The sequence below is a fragment of the Bos indicus x Bos taurus genome, chromosome 10 (genome assembly GCF_003369695.1).
Source record: "Bos indicus x Bos taurus breed Angus x Brahman F1 hybrid chromosome 10, Bos_hybrid_MaternalHap_v2.0, whole genome shotgun sequence".
NCBI lineage: Eukaryota > Metazoa > Chordata > Mammalia > Artiodactyla > Bovidae > Bos > Bos indicus x Bos taurus.
In genome coordinates this window covers 12,922,268-12,938,766 of record NC_040085.1, presented here as the reverse complement: position 1 = coordinate 12,938,766, position 16,499 = coordinate 12,922,268, and the positions used below count along the sequence as shown (strand labels likewise).

Here is a 16,499-nt window from a genome sequence, read left to right as displayed (position 1 = left end):
CTCCTTGGGGGGTAGGTATTATCTCCATGATATTCATTCCATTTCTGGTAATGATGCCCAATTCAGATTCAATAATAGTGTGCAAATGCCTTCCATCCTGAGTATTCCCAAGGCCACACATGGCAAAGAAAAGTTCAAACAAAATTTGGTGACATTTTCCTGCATGCACCATTCTGGTCTGTGAAATCCCTGATTCCCAAGAGAGCTCTGATTCAATGCACTGCCATTTATTGCTAGTTTCTTTGATCTGTGTACCTAAACACTGATGTTTTCTTTTAGCAACTTTTTCTTCTGGGAGTTTTCATTATTTGCTTTATGACTATCATACACATTTTGGATGCAACATACACAAAGGAGATTTTATCAGCTTTAATGCTGTCCCCTTCAGTTATATGGACATGATATTAGGAGAGTTTCCTCAAATTTGCACAATCATTCCCTACTCAGTTAGCTTCTCCCCTGTTTTTAAGTCAAGCAACAGTTGGGTTCTTATCAGTCACAGTTCTATATTTGATGGGTTTGGCTGATCTCACTCGAAGATTCTGTCAGAAGCTCTGACAAGGCATCTTCAACAGGCAGAGTCACTGGACCAAATCCCAGCCTTGACTTTTCTGTAGGAACTGCGGTGATGTCTTGATCCAGAGAAGGAGATCTGGAAGTTATGTAATTGAGGAAGGAGACAATCCCTAGGGGAAGAGAAGAATTTGAGGTGAGTTTCAAGAGACAGATGGTCTTTGGACTTTGAAAATTCTAACTCATTCTTTCAATACTCAGCTCACAAGGGCTCTTTTCAGTGAAGTCAATCCCCTGCCCACCCCCGCCCCCCGCCAGCAGGGTTCCTTTACCCTCCTGCACTCCCATTTCATTACTGTACTTCTTCCGTGATGAGGACAAAGCTTGAACCTCCTGCATGCAAATCATAGTTCCTACTTTCTGTATGGTCTTGAGCAAGTTTCTCAACCCATCTGTGCCTCAGTTAATAGAACAGTGAAAATGAAGTCCCTCAGTCGTGTCAGACTCTTTGCGACCCCATGGACTGTAGCCTCCCAGGCTCCTCCATCCATGGGATTTTCGGGGCAAGAATACTGGAGTGGGTTGCCATTTCCTTCTCCAGGAGATCTTCCCAGGGATTGAAACCGGGTCTCTGGCTTTGCAGGCAGACGTTTACCGTCTGAGCCACCAGGGAAACCAGTTAGTAGAACAGGTTACTAATTCTAGATTTTTTTCAGACTCCAAAATGCATATTTTATTTACCATACCACACTGCCTCTTGAGGTATGAATGTTTTTAATAGGAACGGTTAGTGCTTCTATTTCTCCTAGATTCCTCCTCCCTTTCGAGAACTGATTTCCCCTTCCATCCTCCTAGCTTAAGGCAGGAAGGGGACTGACTCACCCGCAAACAAGTATATGAAGTCACTTCCCCAATTAACCTGATAGGGCCATAGGAGAGCTGAGTCCACTGTTTCTGAAGTATACAAGTCGACCTGTTCCAGAAACAGGATGAGGCAGAGCAGCAAGCAGGAGGCTAGGACCAGAAGAAAACATGTCACATCCGTCAGTGTCTTTAATTTGCCTTGACTGCTACCCCCAATTCTTCTACTTCCAGACACCACATTATTTGTCATTGTTGTTTAGTCGCTAAGTTGTATCCAACTTTTTTGCAACCCCACGGACTGTAGCCTGCCAGGTTCCTCTGTCCATGGGATTTCCCAGGCAAGAATCACTGGAGTGGGCTGCCATTTCCTCCTCCGGGGGATCTTCCCCACCCAGGGGTCGAACCCACGTCTTCTGCGTTGCAGGCAGATTCTTTACCACTAAACCACTGGAGAAGCCCATACCATATTACATAGAAAGGATCAAAGAGATAAAAATCTAACCAAGATGACTGGCCAAGGTGAGGCCTCTTCCCTGGGTTAAGCTAACGAATGTGTTTCATACAGTAAGACAGGGCAGGTAGCTGGCAACTTGATGGAATGAAAAAGAGAAAGGGAACAAGAAAAAGGGGATAAAAACCCACACAGAGGAAGTTTGTTCCCTCAGCAGTTTTACCACAGTACTACCCTGCCATCTGGGTCTGTACCTGAGATGAAGCTGAGCATGGATACCTTCAGATCCAAGTTACCAGTCACCCTTCCTCTTCTAGGGAGGCAAGAACTGAAGAGCCAGCCAAGGACAACAAGTATGGTGAAGACAGAGATGAGGAAGAAGGCCCTGGAATATTGGAGGTAATCTGCCAAAGAGAAGGAGAGGCTTGGTTAGTCCAGCTGGGAAGCTCTCCTTAAGAAAACCAGACAGAGTCTTAAGAGAAGGGAGTGAAGACTAGAGAGGATGAAACTGAGCTTGCTATGTGGCATCCAGGGCACAAGGTAAGAATCTTTCCCAGCTCTTCTTGATATTTGGAATTTTTTACTATGAAGGCAAAACCTGCACTGTAAAACTAAAGATAATATACAAATAGTTCTGGGTACGTTAACACAGTAACTTAGATGTAGACCAGCTTATAAGAGGTGTGACCAATATTATAACACATGTGTGAACTTTTTCTTGTTCCTAATTCTAAAAGTAATACATACTCAATATAGCACTGGAGGGACTGCAAAAGTGCCAGGAAGCAGGAAGTATATCAGCCACATTCCCACTACCCACAGACAACCATTGTTAGCATCTTATTTGGTTTCTTTCTGGTATTTTTCTATCCCCTGTACATAGTCGACACGATACTGAATTTAGTGATTTTTTTAAAGAGATGATGCAGTAAGATTTTTCTCAGATCATCTGCTGTGAACATCACATTTAATGGCTACAAGATAGTCTATCATATCAAAATACTTTGCCTAATGATTTTACCATTGTTGGAGTTTGTTTCTATTTATTTTTCTCTTTTAAATGTATCTGGCATGAACAATCAGCCTGTGACTATAAAATGAAGTCACATTTACCTTAACTCCCATATCGTAATGATTTCAAGCCCCCAGTTTACTGGATTGCAGGAATTTAACACCCCACAAATACCTCCTTTTTTTTCTGAGTCTCTCAAGGCCCCACCTCATGTGTGTTTAAGGACAGGTCCGCTAAGGTTCTTTTGCTCCAATGCCCTGACCCTGGTGCCATAACACACCTCTCGCTCATCTCTTGGCTCCAGGGTTCTGCTCTCCTTGGTTCTGCCCCTTCAGACTGGGTGTTGGTAAGAAAGAAGAGGGAACATGCCAACCCTTACTGGGTTTTTAAAAAGATTTATTTACTTATTTATTTTATTTTTTGGCTGTGGTGGGTGTTCATGGTTGCACTCAGGCTTTCTCTACTTGTGGCGAGTTGAGTGGGGGCTCTTTGTTAGGGTGTGCAGGTTTCTCATTGTGGTGGCTTCTCCTGCTGCAGAGCACAGGCTCTAGGTGAGTGGGCTTTAGAAGTTGCAGCACATGGGCTCAGTAGTTGCAGCTCGCGGGCTTTGTTGCTCCTCAGCACGAGATTGTCCTAAACCAGGGATGGATTGAACCTGTGTCTCTTGCATTGCAAGGCTGATTCTTAACCACTGGACCACCAAGGAAGCCCCGCCAACCCTTACTTTTTGCTGCTGCTGCTAAGTCTCTTCAGTCGTGTCCGACTCTGTGCGACCCCATAAACGGCAGCCCACCAGGCTCCGCCATCCCTGGGATTCTCCAGGCAAGAACACTGGGGTGGGTTGCCATTTCCTTCTCCAATGCATGAAAGTGAAAAGTGAAAGTGAAGTCACTCAGTCGTGTCCAACTCGTTGTGACCCCATGGACTACAGCCTACCAGGCTCCTCCACCCATGGGATTTTCCAGGCAAGAGTACTGGAGTGGGGTGCCATTGCCTTCTTCCTAACATGAAATAGATCCTTCACTTGACTTCCCCAGCAATACAGAACAATTCTTTTGTATTTTATTTTCCCCAGTTTTACAGAAGAATTAAGAAATGGAGTAACTTACAAGTAGATATATCTTTACTCAGGTACCACAGATCTACCAATATCTTCAATTTCTTCATAGGGCGCTTCCTTGTCTAGCTTATTTTCTGTCTCAATGTAACAAGGGCCAGCTCATCCCTACCAGGAAAAGTTCTCTAAGCACTTTTATGCCTAAAAAGCCAAATCCAGCTTCCAAGTAACCTTAGAGAGAAGACTACCAAGCTTATCCTAGTCCACAAACTGCCTCTTAAGTTTTATTTTGTTGTCTAGAACATACCACTGGCTAACAAAAATCAATAACAGTAATTTACATTAAGAGAAACCACCCTCCTACCCACTCCAATATTCTTGAGCTTCCCTTGCAGCTCAGCTGGTAAAGAATCCACCTGCAATGTGGGAGACCTGGGTTCGATCCCTGGGTTGGGAAGGTCCCCTGGAGAAGGGAAAGGCTACCACTGCATTATTCTGGCCTGGAGAATACCAAAGGGGTCACAAAGAGTCAGACAAGACTGAGCGACTTTCACTTTCACTTACTTTTTCACCCTCCTACCCACAGAGGTCAGGTGGTACATAGCCTCAACAAGTTAGCTATATTAAAACACGAAAACCCAAGGGCAGCACGTTTTCTGAAAACTAGGTCATTCAGAATTAGCCAGTTAGGGGTTTCCCTGGTGGCTCAGTGGTAAAGAATCCACCTACCAATGCAAGGGACGTGGGTTCAGTCCCTGATCCGGCATGATCCCACATGCCTGGAGGCAGCTAAGCCACTGCTCCACAACTATTGAGCCAGTGCTCTAGAGCCCTAGAGCTATAACTACTGAGCCCCTGTGTCACAACTAGTGAAACCCAAGAGCCCTAGAGCCCGCGCTCTGCAATAAGAAGCCACCACAAAGAGAAGTCCATGCACCTCAACTAGAGTGTAGCCTCCACTCACCACAACTAGAGAAAAGCCCATGCAGCAGCAAAGACCCACACAGCCAAAAATAAATAAGTAAAATTATATACAGAACTAGCCAGCTAGAGCCATCAGCTAGATTGAGCTGCATGAAGCCCAGTGTGATAAGCATCTTTTGCAGTATTGAGCCTGCAGTCTTCCATGGGCCCTTACAGCCCTTTTCTCAAGCCCTGGACCCTTGTTTACAACTCCTTTGACTGTCAGTAGGACCAAAGAAAGGTACCAGTTTAATTCCTGTGCTTGGATATCTGGATTTGGAACTGATTGATGCTACTTTCCTCTTTTGCTTGCGTGAACCAAAAAGATATAAAGCTAGCCCCCTTTCCAGGCACTTATATACTAATAAACAGGAAAAACTGAGCTGTAGAGATAAAATAAAGCATAAACAAAGTGAAGTGACAAAGGAGTTCAGGAGAGACTGAATGACTAGTTGGCTTGATTTTCTTTGCCTGAGGTCACAGTCTCCTCTGGAATCCCCTGGGGTCCAGAAAACTTCCTGCCTTTGGGAGTTATGAGATTCTTCTGAATCTCTATAGAGACATTCACTCTTTAGCTTACACTGGTTCACATGAGTTCCGATACTTAAAACACAAAAGAGGACTAAGATATCCAGTCCAACTCCTGTCTAAGATGTTACAGTCTAGTCTTTCTTCTACCACGAGGGGAAGACTACTTTCACGTTCTTCTTAACCATCTTTTCAGTCTCAGTTTCTCATTGCCTGAAAACTCCATAAACAAGATCACTCACAACTCCATGAGAACAACTAAAGATTTGCAGCATATCTGCAGCATCGTATAGTCTAAACCCTTAGAGGAACCATGTCTACCAGTCATAATGATATGCAACAAATTATCTAATCAAACTAAGCACTTAGCTTCAGAGTCTAAAACAGCTGCATTTGGCTAACTTCATAGTTTTTTCTAAAATTCATGTAACAAAACAAAGGTCTGAAAGCTGAATTCAAGCCTCTACATCCTGTAAGAAGAAATCATATTTTAGCTTTTAAACAACAATTTTTAAAAATTAAATTATTTATTTTTGGCTGCACTAGGTCTACATTGTGCCAAACAGGGGCTATTCTTCACTGTGGCGTGTGGGCTTCTCAATGTGGTGGCTTCTCTTATTGCAGAGCTTCGGCTCTAGGGTGTATGGACTTCAGTAGTCATGGCTTGCAGGCTCCAGAGCACAGTCTCAGTAATTGTGGCACACAGGCTTAGTTGTTCCATGGCCTGTGGGATCTTCCAGGACCAGAGATCGAACCCACATCTCCTGCATTGGCTGGTTACTCTTCACCAATAAGCCACCAAGGAAGCCCTAACCAACAGTTTATATGGCAGCTTACCTATTAATGTTTCAAAAACTTTAGAACCTGTTACAAAAGTCCCTACTTGTACATGACAGTAAGAAATCTTGGTCCAGAGAGGAGAGCCCTAGATAGAAGGAACACCCATGGGGGTCACCTGTACCCAAACATTTCTAAGCTTTCTTTAAGGACATGCATTGATGTGGACTTAGGCTGCAGGAATAGCAAAACAAGCCTCCCAGTTAAGGAAGACAATGAAGCTAATATCCTGGAAGAGACATCACTTTCAATTTGGCAGAGAAGAAGTCCAAATCATTTGAAAAACTTGATAAGATCCTTGCTGGTACTCTTAGTATCATCCTAGTCAGTGATTCTGCCCTTCAGAGCCCCCCCAGGTAGCATGTAAAAGCTGCCAGGACAGGAGGGGGCACTGGCCGACAAGAGAGAAGTAGCATTTCTCAGTGGACTGAGAAACCATGTGGCAGTTTGTAATTGATGAGCAAGATCCCCTTCCATTATTAGGAAAGTAAAACTTTGCCCAAGAGTTTCTGGCAAGTGAGAGGTGTCAGGCTGGAAGCCACCCCACTCTTGTGAACAAATAAGCTTGGTTCATGTGAGATGCTCATTTCTTTTAAGGCTGCTGACACCCCAGAAGGAAGCAGTGGGGAAGAAAAGACAACATGAGATGAAAGAGCATCCTGGTCTTGCCTTCTGAGAGGGCCCACACTCTGTCTGTGGAGTGTGTTTCTCTCTAAATAAATCCTCTTCTTACCTTTCACTTTGTCTTTCCCTGAATTCTTTCTGTGATGAGATATCAAGAACCCAAGCTTCAGGCTTCCCTGGTGGTCTGGTGACTAAGAACCGCCTTGCAATGCAGGGGAAACTGGTTCGATTCCTGGTCTGGGAAGATCCCACATGCTGAGGGGCAACTAGGCTGCCTAGGCCACAACTACCGAGCTTTCACTCTGGAGCCTACGTATAGCAACTACTGAAGCCCTGAGTGCCCTAGGCCCTTGCTCCACAACACAGAAAGCCACCACAATGAGAAGCCCACATGAAGAGTAGCCCCTGCTCTTTGCAACTATAGAAAGTCCACGCACAGCAACAAGCACCCAGTGCAGCCAAAAAACAAACAAAAAAAGAACCTGAGCTTCATTAAGTCCTGAAACTAGGAACTAAGGTCCCCACCCACATAAAGGATGGTGACTTCAGCCTGAGCACAAGGTTCCTAAAACACCCCCCTGTTACCTCACCACCAACCAATCAGAAAAAAAGTCTGCACACAGTGGAAGATAATGAAGACTCTGATCTCCTTCCCAAATGATTCTCCCTTTAGAAACATTCAGAGATATAAAATATATAAATTATATGCACAGTCACCTCTGACTCTTTGCAACCCCATAAACTATAGCCCATCAGGCTCCTCTGTTGATGGGATTCTCCAGGCCAGAATACTGGAGTGGGTAGCCATACCCTTCTCCAGGGAATCGTCCCGATCCAGGGATCAAACCCATGTTTCCTGCCTTGCAGGTGGATTCTTTACCATCTGAGAAGCTTTCATGGTGGAGCAGAATCTTCAGAGCCGGTGTCTGGACACAAGCCCACCTTTTCCCTGGGTTGCTGGGTTCCTCAATAAAGCAAACCTTCTTTTTCCAACAACAACAACAAAAGAAGAAGAGGAAAGAGCAGAGTAGAGAAGTCATCTGGTAATGAAATGTTCCAAGAGGGCTCCCCTCACTTCACTCTAGTTCCTTCAGCAAAAATCAAAAATCAAAGCCAGGGTAGCAGTGCCCCGAAGAGATTTAGCCCCTTTTAACTCTGAAGGAGCCAGATTGAGTGGATGGAGATGGGAAGTAGTAGACATTGACTTTGAGGATGAGGAAGGTGCTGCTGGAGACAAGCAAAGGAATCAGCCCACTTATTTAGCCAAATTTAAACCTCCAAGCTGCTGCCGTTGTGCCTTCATTCCAGGAGCTTAAGATCAAAACTCCCCCAGGTTCATAGGAAGTGCCCAAAGGAGGTGGTTTTGGAATACAAGAGATTCTGGATGGATACCTAGCACTCTGGAGAGGAAGTTCTGCAAAGAGGAACCTTCTTTGCATTTAGATTCACTCGTACTTGGTTGGTACACCAGAATCAAACATCCCTACACAGCTTGTGGGTGTTTATTGTGTGATGGTTCCCAGAGTCCTGGCTCTGGACTAAAGACTCAGGCTTTCTTCTCTACCCTCTGCAAAACAGTTCAAGTTCCTCTCACTGGCAACACACATTCCATTCCTTTACATTATGGTCTGATCTCACTTATGTTATATAGGAAACTAGCAGAAAGGTCTGTTGCATGCTGAGACCTAACAGTAGAAATGAAGGATTGCATCTTTTACTCCCATTCTTTCTTCATCCCATCACCAATACAGCACAGAGGTTATCAGTTATCTAGAACCAGGGGAAGAAAGAGGTAGAACAACTGCCTGCAGTAAGTCTAGGACGAACAGGAACACACACGTTTTTGAGCCCATCTGAGATAGCCCCAGTGAAAGTCTCAGAGATGACTGGGGACACCATGGGAGAGGTGGCTAAATTTTTGCAGTCTAGTAGGTATAAGTTTGTAGTTCTTGAACTTGGGCAATAAGAGCTGATAGTGTCCACATGGGGTCTCACTGATAAAATGGCTCATAATGTCGACCTCGCAAACAAAGAATAAATCACAGTGACCCTTGAGACTGACCAAATTCCCCAAATGGCATCCTGTTATCTCACTGGCGTCTATCTTCTCAAAGCTGCAAGACCACCAGATTCCAGACCTCCAACTACGTGACCATCACTTCAGAGAATTTTTCAGTGGTGGGGTATAAGAAGGACTCCGTCAGAAAGCTGGTTCTCCTTAAGGGCCAGTTACTGTCTCTTTTCCCTCTAATAAATTTCCCTTTTCTTGCCTGACTGCCTGGCTGGCTCTCTTTTTCTCTGCACTCGGCTTACGTTCTGGTGCCGAAACCCGGGAGGGAAGATCCACCACAACTGGGTGGGCTCCTCTCACAAGCCCACCTCCGGTGGTCCCCTGCCTTGGACCTGGCCGAGAAACTGAGATGAGCTCCGGGACGGGACTTTCCACTTGTCTTGCTGGACTGACATCCACACACTGGCCCACATTTCATCCATCGGTTCCAAGGGTGAGTGAAATCCCATTCTCTTGGATCCTCTCTCTCTCTCTCTCTCGCTTCATTTCCAAGTCCTAGCACTAGGCACTTAGGCGGGAGGATCCCCACGGCCCTCGGGCCCTTGGCCTTGTGCCCCATCTGACTTTGAAATAGCAGACTATTTCAAAGCAGACTATTATTACTCTCTGAGAAAATCCTGAGAACGGGGATGCCTTTTCTCTCGGATCTTTCTCCTCGCGTTCTCTCGCCCTTGTCTAACCTCCCTATCGGAGAAGGCAATGGCACCCCACTCCAGTACTCTTGCCTGGAAAATCCCATGGGTGGAGGAGCCTGGTAGGCTGCAGTCCATGGGATCACTAAGAGTTAGACACGACTGAGCGACTTCACTTTCACTTTCATGCATTGGAGAAGGAAATGGCAACCCACCCCAGTGTTCTTGCCTGGAGAATCCCAGGGACGGGGGAGCCTGGTGGGCTGCCATCTGTGAGGTTGCACAGAGTCGGACACGACTGAAGCAACTTAGGAGCAGCAGTAGCAGCTAACCTCCCTATTTGGCTGCAAATGGAAATTCTCAATCCCTGCCCTCAAAATCTATTTCTCTAGGATGCCTTCTCCGAAACCTAAAAGCTTTGGGCTTCCAAGGGGAGATCAGACCAAAAAGACTTATTTCCTATTCTAACACTGTCTGGCCACAATACAGACTTGATAACACGTCCCAGTGGCCAGAAAACGGAACTCTCGAGTATAATCCTCTACAGGACTTTGGTAACTTCTGCCACCACAATGGTTAAGTGGTTAGAAATCCCTTACGTTCAGGCTTTCTTTGCTCTTCGCTCTCGACCCCCTCTGTGAATCCTGTTCTACTTCTCAAATACTCTTAGCCCACTCTGGGCCACATCCTCCTAATACAATGTTTCCTGATCCCTGTTCAGACTTTGCTTCTTCTTCCTTCGACCCTCCTGACCACAGCCCACCCCCTAGTGCTCCTGATCCCCTTGCAGCTGCTCCAGGTCCAGTTCCACAACCTCTACCTTACGAACCCTCCTACCTTCCTCCTTCTCAAGCACAGGCCTCCAGCTCCCAACCCCCCTCCCCAGCCTGTGCCAGAGATACACGGGGACCTCAGCCCCACCCTCTACCCTGAGAGTCCCAAGGCTTTACCCCGACCTCCCTAGATGCCCTCCGTGTACCCAGTCCTGAACGACTTTAAAACAGGAAACTTCACCACAGGACCCCACTCCTTCCTTTGCTCCACTCCTCCCTTCATGGGAAGTAGCTGGAGCAGAAGGCATTGTTGGGGTTCATATCCCATTCTCCCTCACTGATCTATCTCAGATTGAAAAGAGTCTTGGCCCCTTCTCCTCAGATCCTGATAATTGTCTAAAAGAATTCAAGTATCTTACCCAGTCTTGTGACTTAACCTGGCATGATGTTTACATCATCCTTTCACGCACTCTTCTCCCAGAAGAGAAGGAAGGAGTATGGCAAGCCTCTCAGGCGCATGCTGATGAGATACACAGGACAGACTAAGCCTGTAGGGGCCACGGCTTCCCTGCCCTGGAGATGATCCCAACTGGGATTATCAGGCAGGGAGATCTGGAGGAGCAGCCCGTAATCTTATGATTGCTTGCCTCATTGTGTGCCTTCAAAAGGCAGGGCATAAAGTCGTCAACTTTGATTAAGCTCCGGGAAATAACTCAAAGACTAGAAGAAAACCCGACACAATTTCTAGCCACGTTAATGGAAGCGCTACAAAAATATACAAAATTAGACCCATTTTATCTCCCAGTTGTCTCCAGATATCCGAAAGAAACCAAAAAAGGCAGAAGGCGGCCCTCAAACCCCTCAATGAGACCTTTTAAATTTAGCCTTTAAGATTTTCAATAACTGGGAAGAACAGGCAAAGCCAGAGAAGGCCCAATGAGATCAGGCCAAATACCACCTTTTAGCCACTGCCCTACATGGTTTCCAAGCCTCCATCAACCAGCAAAGAAAGGAAGCCACCTGGGCCCTGTTTCAAATGCGGCAAAGAAAGAGACCGGGCGTGTTCATGGCTAAAGCCAAGGCTTCCTCCAGGTCCATGTCCCAGCTGTGGCATAAAGGGACATTGGAAGGTCGACTGCCCAAATCCCTCTCCAGGGATCCGGACATCCACTCCTGGTCCTGAGCAAGAGTCCTCCAACCCAGCTCTGCCCAGCCTCCTCGGACTCACCGCTGAAGACTGAAGGTGGCCAGGGCCCCAGACCCCAACTCTCATCACCTCTATGGAGCCCAGTGCAACTCTTACAGTGGCAGGATCGCCTACAAGCCCTCACCAACCGAACTATCCACAAACTGGAGAACTGCATGCAAACTTCTAACTCACTCAGATTATCAAAAACATTGACCTCACACAAATCTCCTTGACCCACATTCCAGCCTTTTCTTATCTCATCCCCACAATGCCCCTGTCCTACAGGAAGCAGTTACAGAAGATTGACCTTCGGCCCTTATCCTAAGTCAAAAAGTTTGGAATGATAGGGTCCACATGGGGTTTCACTGATAAGATGGCTCATAATGTCGACCTCGCAAACAAAGAATAAATCACAGTGATCCTTGAGATTGACCAAATTCCCCAAATGGCATCCTGTTATCTCACTGGCGCCTATCTTCTCAAAGCTGCAAGACCACCAGATTCTAGACCTCCAGCTACGTGACCATCCCTTCAGAGAATTTTTCATCGGTGGGGTATAAGAAGGCCGCCGTCAGACAGGGAGGACGCTCGTTCTCCTTAAGGGCCAGTCACCCTCTCTTTCCCTCTAATAAATTTCCCTTTTCTTGCCTGACTGCCTGGCTCACTCTCTTTTTCTCTGCACTTGCCTTACAATAGCATGTTATTATTACAGGCTGATGAATCCTAGACATACTGATAACATTTGGGGCATTCCTAACGAAATCTGTATTGCAGATTAATTACTGACCCTAGAATTAATACTAGTTAACAGCAGCAGGGCTACGGTCCTTCACAGGGTGGCCCAGGTCCTCAGTATCCTAACCACCCACAGGGACAAGGTCAGCAGTATGGGGGTTACAGACCGGCACAGCCTGGACCCCCACAGCCACCGCAGCAGAGGCCTTATGGGTACGACCAGGTAAGTTCCTTGGCCAGCTGTGTGGCTGCCCCATTGTGTGCTCACTCCTGATTAGCTTAAATATTTTTCAGTTGGCGACTCATTTTCCCCTTCTTTTGTTTATAACATGAGTTAACCAAAAAAAAAGTATTTTCTCTTAAGTCTTTTTCATAAAATGCTAGCACAGTCAATGGCACCCCACTCCAGTACTCTTGCCTGGAAAACCCCATGGACGGAGGAGCCTGGTAGGCTGCAGTCCATGAGTTCGCTAAGAGTCAGACACAACTGAGTGACTTCATTTTCACTTTTCACTTTCATGCATTGGAGAAGGAAATGGAAACCCACTCCAGTGTTCTTCCCTGGAGAATCCCAGGGACGGGGGAGCCGGGTGGGCTGCCATCTATGGGGTCGAATAGGGTCGGACACAACTGAAGCGACTTAGCAACAGCAATAGCAACAACATTGAAATGGGCTTCCCTGGTAGCTCAGCTGATAAAGAATGCACCTGCAATGTGGGAGGACTGGGTTTGACCCCTGGGTTGGGAAGATCCCTTGGAGGAGGGCATGGTATCCCACTCCAGCATTCTTGCCTGGAGAATCCCCACAGACAAAGGAGCCTGATGGCCTACAATCCATGGGGTCGCAAAGAGTCGGACACAACTGAGCGACTAAGCACAGCACAGCACAACATTGGAAATAGGGTGGATACTTACAACTGTGTATTTAAAGAACTCAGTTGACATTCTCCAAACAATAGTTGGCCTCATAGGTGAATTCAAGGCTCCAAGAAATAAACTACTGCTTAAGTGACAACATTTCAAGATTCTGATTCATTAAAGATTTAAATAGGGGCTTCCCAGGTGGCTCAGTGGTAAGGAATCTGCCTGCTAATGTAGAGGACACAGATTTGATCCCTGGTCTGGAAACATCCCCCATGCCGTGGAGCAACCAAGCCCATGCATCACTAGTACTGAACCTGAGCTCTGTAGCAGGGGAGCTGCCACTACTAAGCCCACGTGCAGCACCTACTGAAGCCCACATGCCCTGGAGCCCATTCTCTGCAATAAGAGAAGCCACTGCAATGAGAAGCCCACTCACCGCAACCAGAGAGAAGTCCACATGGTAACGAAGACCCAGTACAGCCAAAAATAAACAAAATTATTTAAAAATTTTAAATAATAATCTCAAAGCCTGAGGTTTAGCCTGGGTACCCAGTAACATAAGTACAATTGCAGCTTAATGTTTATGCCTATATCTATTTTATTTTTATTTTATGCACCATGAGACATGCAGGATCTTTAGTTCCCCTGACCAAGGACTGAACCAGTACCCCCTGCAGTGGAAGCAGAGTCTTAACCAATGGACCACCAGGGAAGTCACTATGCCTCTATCTCTTACTCCATTTCTCTAGAAATGAAGTTAGTGAGCGTAAATCTCTGGATGCACTTATTATATTGCTTTGGTTGTTCCTCATGGTGTGGGAGTGTGCAGCATTGTGCACGGATATTACCATTTACACGTCTCTGTTAATATCATGGCTCAACATCCTATCTCATTGTTCATTTGATTTGCTGTTCTTTAATGATGGATTGAGGTTAAAGTAATTTTTTCTATGTTTGTTAGACATCTGCAGTGTCTGTTTTGTAAATTATTTCCAAAAAATTTATTTATGTAGGTATTTTATTTATTATAATAAAAACTTGTATATCATCTAATATATATTAAGGCCATTAACCTTCTTTCATATTTGTTACAATTATTTTCTCTAGTTTTTAGTTTTAGTTGAAGATGCAGTTGAATTGTCTGCTTGCCTTTCATTTTAGTTCCTTCTGAAGATGTCATTTTAGGATCCTACCCCTTAGTTCCAGATACTAAATACGTGTGCGTGGATGCTAAGTTGCTTCAGTTATGTCTCTTTGCGACCCTATGGACTGTAGCCCACCAACACTCCTCTGTCCATGGGATTCTCCAGTCAAGAATACCGGGGTTGCTATGCCCTCCTCCAGGGATGGAACCCCTGTGTCTTATGCCTCTTGCATTGGCAGGTGGGTTCTTTACCACTAGAGCTACCTGGGAAACCCATACTAAATAAGAGTCCATGCCAAACATGTGATACTCCACTTCAGGGTTGGATAGATGCCCCCTCCCCCCAGATCTTGGATTCCTGTTCATCTTCAGAGAAATAAACACTTTACTCATGTATGCTTTCTTTCACAGTACCTGTTTCTTTTGTATAAATGTATCTCTTGGTGGATGTCGGGGAAACTGTATAGTACAGTTTTAGCTTTCCTCTAAGTCTTAGTTCTGGTTGAAAAACTTCATGCATATGGTATCTTCTAGCCCTAGAAATTTATTTTTAATATATTTATTTTGGGGGCTGTGCCAGGTCCTAGTTGTGGCATGTGGGATCTTGTAGCCTGACCAGGGATTGAACCTGGGCCCCCTGCATTGGGACTGTTAGCTACTGTACCACTAGGGAAGTTCCCCTAGAAATTTATTTTTTAATATTATGTGTTGCATCTTCAGATTTACTTAAATTCACACAAATTTGACAATTTATTCTCTAAATATCTGGCATTTGTTATACTACATATCTGACACGCATTCAACTTCTCTTCTACAGTTAGCAGAACGAACTGACCTTGAAAGTTAAAACTGACGGAGGCTGAGACACTTTGCTGTATCTTCCAGTTATGATCCAGCACTCCTATTTCTGCAAACCACATTAGACTAACAATCTCACTGCATCACAAGAACAGCTCATAAATGACAAACAAGTTCTTTACAGAGAGGAAAAGGCTATCAGCTCATAATTTGGAAGAGGAAATGACCTGAGGTATGAAGGAGAAAGGGTACACTGAGGATATCAGAGAAAAGGACGTCCATGTTCACAGTCTGGCTGAGATCCCTTCTGGACTCAGAGGTGAAGGTCAAAAGATCTTGGAGGAAAAAAGATGAAGAGCCAATGTGGCAGAAAATTCTGGAACTGTGGGGCCTGCAGCATTCAATTCAGTGACACTCACAGGGTGGCTTGGGTGTGTGGCTCCAGCACAGCTCATGGTTGCATGGGATCCAGAGTCCTGCGTAGAGCTCAAGGCCATCATTGATCACCAGGAACTGCACCCAGTTCAGTGGGGACATGCAGATCAGCACTAGGAGGCTAAAGCCACAGAGGCTGCCACAGAACATTCGGATGTAGGTGTGTGTCTGATCCACATGCTGCTGTCGCCTCTGGGGTGGCATCAAGGCACTCGGATGTTGGGTGGGGAGGGTAGGCTACAAGGGCGAGGGATGAGGGAGATATTGCCTACCCAAGAAGATAACCCTTACTCCCCGGGGTCTCCTGCTCTTCTCTACCTCAAGTACCCCCACATGTGAGCCTAGGACATCTCTCCCTACCCCTTCCATAAAAAACGGTCAGGGTCATCTTTTCCCTATCTTTAGGACACTCTGTCTAGACCCACCTCTAAACAAGTCCTCTTCTTCCCATTGAACTACAACTAGGCATCTCCTCACCCTTCGGTATCTCCGGTCCCCCTTGACTTTGGGAACCTCGGGATAGTAGAAGGTGAAGACTGTTTGCTCCTCCCTCTCCATCTTGGCAGCCAGTTCACTTTCTAACTGCCACGGAACTTGTCTCGGTATGTCCTCATACACACTGGGCAGAATTCAAAGGGGGCTGGAAACCCCTTGGCACAGATTCCATTTCTGCTTCATATTCTGGGTCTGGTCAGATTGAGAAGAAATCCTCAAGTGTTCAGCATGTGCATGTATGTGTGATGCTCTGCACCCTGCTTTTCTGACCTCTCCCAACTCCTTTGTTAAATAAATCCACAAATATTTTGTCACCAGTTGCTACATGTCAAGTTTTGTGATAGGTCCTGGGACATAAAGATAAATGAGATGTAGTTCCCTAAAAACAAATTAAAAAGTATACTCTGATGTCTCCAGGACTTAATAATTTGTGGTTATAATTTAAGATTATATATCTGATCAGAATATAAATATGTTACGTATAGAGATATCTCAGCAGTTCAGAATTCATATT

General features: G+C 45.6%; 1 protein-coding gene across 2 annotated transcripts; it reads right to left on the bottom strand.

Moving 5' to 3' along the window:
* Nucleotides 1–206: 206 nt before the first annotated feature.
* On the bottom strand, nt 207–16,070 carry TMEM202 (transmembrane protein 202). Of its 2 annotated transcripts, XR_003513011.1 has the most exons (6): nt 15,968–16,070; nt 15,475–15,727; nt 15,093–15,390; nt 2,083–2,232; nt 1,396–1,527; nt 207–686 (listed from the first exon to the last, which is right to left on the bottom strand). XR_003513011.1 is itself a non-coding variant. In XM_027553147.1 (5 exons), the coding sequence occupies exons 1-5, from the start codon at nt 16,046–16,048 to the stop codon at nt 505–507; spliced, it is 798 nt and encodes a 265-aa protein (XP_027408948.1). In that variant the 3' UTR covers nt 207–504. The 2 variants fall into 2 exon arrangements, 1 of the variants encoding a protein (XP_027408948.1); XM_027553147.1 differs by lacking the exon at nt 15,093–15,390 and having other exon boundaries at nt 15,968–16,048.
* Between the last annotated feature and the right edge of the window lie 429 nt (nt 16,071–16,499).